The sequence below is a fragment of the Caenorhabditis briggsae genome, assembly GCF_000004555.2.
Source record: "Caenorhabditis briggsae complete genome, chrX, whole genome shotgun sequence".
NCBI lineage: Eukaryota > Metazoa > Nematoda > Chromadorea > Rhabditida > Rhabditidae > Caenorhabditis > Caenorhabditis briggsae.
This window is the reverse complement of record NC_013491.2, coordinates 20,810,414-20,813,313: the sequence shown is the minus strand read 5'-3', so window position 1 is coordinate 20,813,313 and position 2,900 is coordinate 20,810,414. Positions and strand designations below refer to the sequence as shown.

Sequence of the window (2,900 nt, the reverse complement as noted above, 5' to 3'; positions counted from 1 at the left end):
GAGATTCTGAGATTCTGAGATTCTGAGATTCTGAGATTCTGAGATTCTGAGATTCTGAGATTCTGAGATTCTGAGATTCTGAGATTCTGAGATTCTGAGATTCTGAGATTCTGAGATTCTGAGATTCTGAGATTCTGAGATTCTGAGATTCTGAGATTCTGAGATTCTGAGATTCTGAGATTCTGAGATTCTGAGATTCTGAGATTCTGAGATTCTGAGATTCTGAGATTCTGAGATTCTGAGATTCTGAGATTCTGAGATTCTGAGATTCTGAGATTCTGAGATTCTGAGATTCTGAGATTCTGAGATTCTGAGATTCTGAGATTCTGAGATTCTGAGATTCTGAGATTCTGAGATTCTGAGATTCTGAGATTCTGAGATTCTGAGATTCTGAGATTCTGAGATTCTGAGATTCTGAGATTCTGAGATTCTGAGATTCTGAGATTCTGAGATTCTGAGATACTATAAAAGTCTGAAATTTCAAAAATCTGAGATTCTGAGATTCTGAGATTCTGAGATTCTGAGATTCTGAGATTCTGAGATTCTGAGATTCTGAGATTCTGAGATTCTGAGATTCTGAGATTCTGAGATTCTGAGATTCTGAGATTCTGAGATTCTGAAATTCTGAAAATTATCCTGAAAATTGAATTTTTGCACTTTTGATTCCAAGAAATGTTCTCTGCTTTTTTCTGATTTCTATTCTTCACTGAATTATGATGACAATTTTTTCTCATGCTCCAAAATTTTAAAAAATTGTTTTTCGGAATGATGAACACAAAATGAACAGTTTATTAAAAATCTGAAATTCTAAAATGTTGAGATTCTGAAGCTCTGGAATTCTGAAATTCTGAAATTTTGAAATGTTCAGATTAGTTGATACTTTTTTTCCTATTCAATGATTGTTTTTTGATTTTTCAAAAATTTCAAATTTTGGATTTGTTTTTTTAGAAAAAAAAGTCTTTAATCTTGCAAAACGTTTTTCAATTATGCTATTTTTAAATCCGAAATCCCTGGATATTTCCATCGTTAACAAACCTATTCATCTCAAAATATCCCACTGATTTGTTCATTTTTTTCCCAAAAAATCAAAAATCAATTTCAGCGACAAACAATCTGAAAAAATTTTCTCAAACATTTTTTTTTAATTTCCAATTTTTTTCAAATTTCCACCCAGAATTCTTCCATTGACCCCCACAAAAAAATTTCGGAGGTAATTTGAGAAATGTTACCTTTCTTCTTCTACTCTCTTTTTCTTCATATTTCCATATTCCCTCCTGTGGTCATTTAATCCCTGTGGGACCACAGTATTTTCAATTTTTTCTTTTTTTTTGGGGCGTCTATGTCTAGAAAACCGAAAAGTAGTTTGGGTTTTTGAAAATTAAAAATTCGGAAAATTTGTAAAATCTGGAAAGTTGTGATTCTGAAAACTCTAATAGCTCTTTTGAATTGGAATTTTTTGAATTTTTTGAAACTTTCAAAGGTTTAAAAAATTTTTAAGTTTGAAAGATTTAGTAATTTTTGGAAGTTTTATGATTTCAGAAAGTAAGAATTTCAAACATTCGAAAATGTAGAATTTTTGCCCTTTTCCGTACTTCCTTCCCTCATTATATTTATGCATATGCTTGTTTTTGTCTCTCCAATTTTATTTTTCCTTTCTATTTATTTTTTTTTATTTCTCTGAAAAATGTTATTAGCATAATAATACATACCTAGTCTATAGACATTCTAGACTTATTCCAGGAAGGTCTGTTCTGTTTCAATGGTGTATCTTTTATTTGGCGGATATTTGAAGAATTTCTGAATATGGAAATTTATGAAATTCAGCATTTTCAAATGAAATTCAGCATTTTCAAATCCTGAATATTTTAATATCTAAATTTCTGAATTTCCGAATTTCTGAATTTCTGAATTTCTGAATTTCTGAATTTCCGAATTTCTGAATTTCTGAATTTTTGAATTTCTGAATTTCTGAATTTCTGAATTTCTGAATTTCTGAATTTCTGAATTTCGAAAATTCTGAATTTCGAAAATTCTGAGTTTCGAAATTCTGAGTTTCTGAATTTCTGATTTTCTGAATTTCTGAATTTCTGAATTTCTGAATTTCTGAATTTCTGAATTTCTGAATTTCTGAATTTCTGAATTTCTGAATTTCTGAATTTCTGAATTTCTGAATTTCTGAATTTCTGAATTTCTGAATTTCTGAATTTCTGAATTTCTGAATTTCTGAATTTCTGAATTTATGAATTTCCGAATTTCTGAATTTCTGAATTTCTGAATTTCTGAATTTCTGAATTTCTGAATTTCTGAATTTCTGAATTTCTAAATTTCTGACTTTCTAAAATTCTGAATTTCCGAAACTTGGAATATCTGAATTTCCAAAACACCGAAAATCAACATTTGAGGAATTTCGAATTTCAGAATGTTCAATTTTCTAAAAACTATATTCTGAAAATCTGATTTTTGTCAGAACTTATCAGAAAAGTTTCGTATTTTCTAGAAATCTCCAAATTATCTGAAATTCCTGATTGACTGATAATTTTTTAGTGTGTTGGTTCCTCTAAGTTTTCTGATTCCCTAAGTTTTTTTCTAATGTTGTATGATCATTGAGATCCTGAGAAATTTTTCTTTTTCTTCCAAGAAAATGATATGTACACAAAAAATATTCATAATGCCCTTGATTTTTTTTCCTTTTCCAAGTTCTTGGATTTCTAGAAATACGGAAAAATAAATCCTTCGAAGCTCAGAAATTCAGAAATTCAGAAATTCAGAAATTCAGAAATTCAGAAATTCAGAAATTCAGAAATTCAGAAATTCAGAAATTCAGAAATTCAGAAATTCAGAAATTCAGAAATTCAGAAATTCAGAAATTCAGAAATTCAGAAATTCAGAAATTCAGAAAT

General features: G+C 29.0%; 1 protein-coding gene across 1 annotated transcript in view; it reads right to left on the bottom strand.

Annotated features, from left to right (window-relative positions):
• The window catches only part of CBG10270, a gene marked incomplete at both ends in the record, with an annotated part of 1,693 nt that extends 623 nt beyond the window's left edge, over positions 1 to 1,070 (bottom strand). Inside the window, 2 exons of the mRNA XM_045240744.1 lie at positions 464 to 636; positions 1,036 to 1,070. Of these exons, the coding sequence (XP_045094230.1) occupies positions 464 to 636; positions 1,036 to 1,070 (208 nt within the window). The remainder of the gene's footprint in view (positions 1 to 463; positions 637 to 1,035) is intronic.
• Positions 1,071 to 2,900: the final 1,830 nt, after the last annotated feature.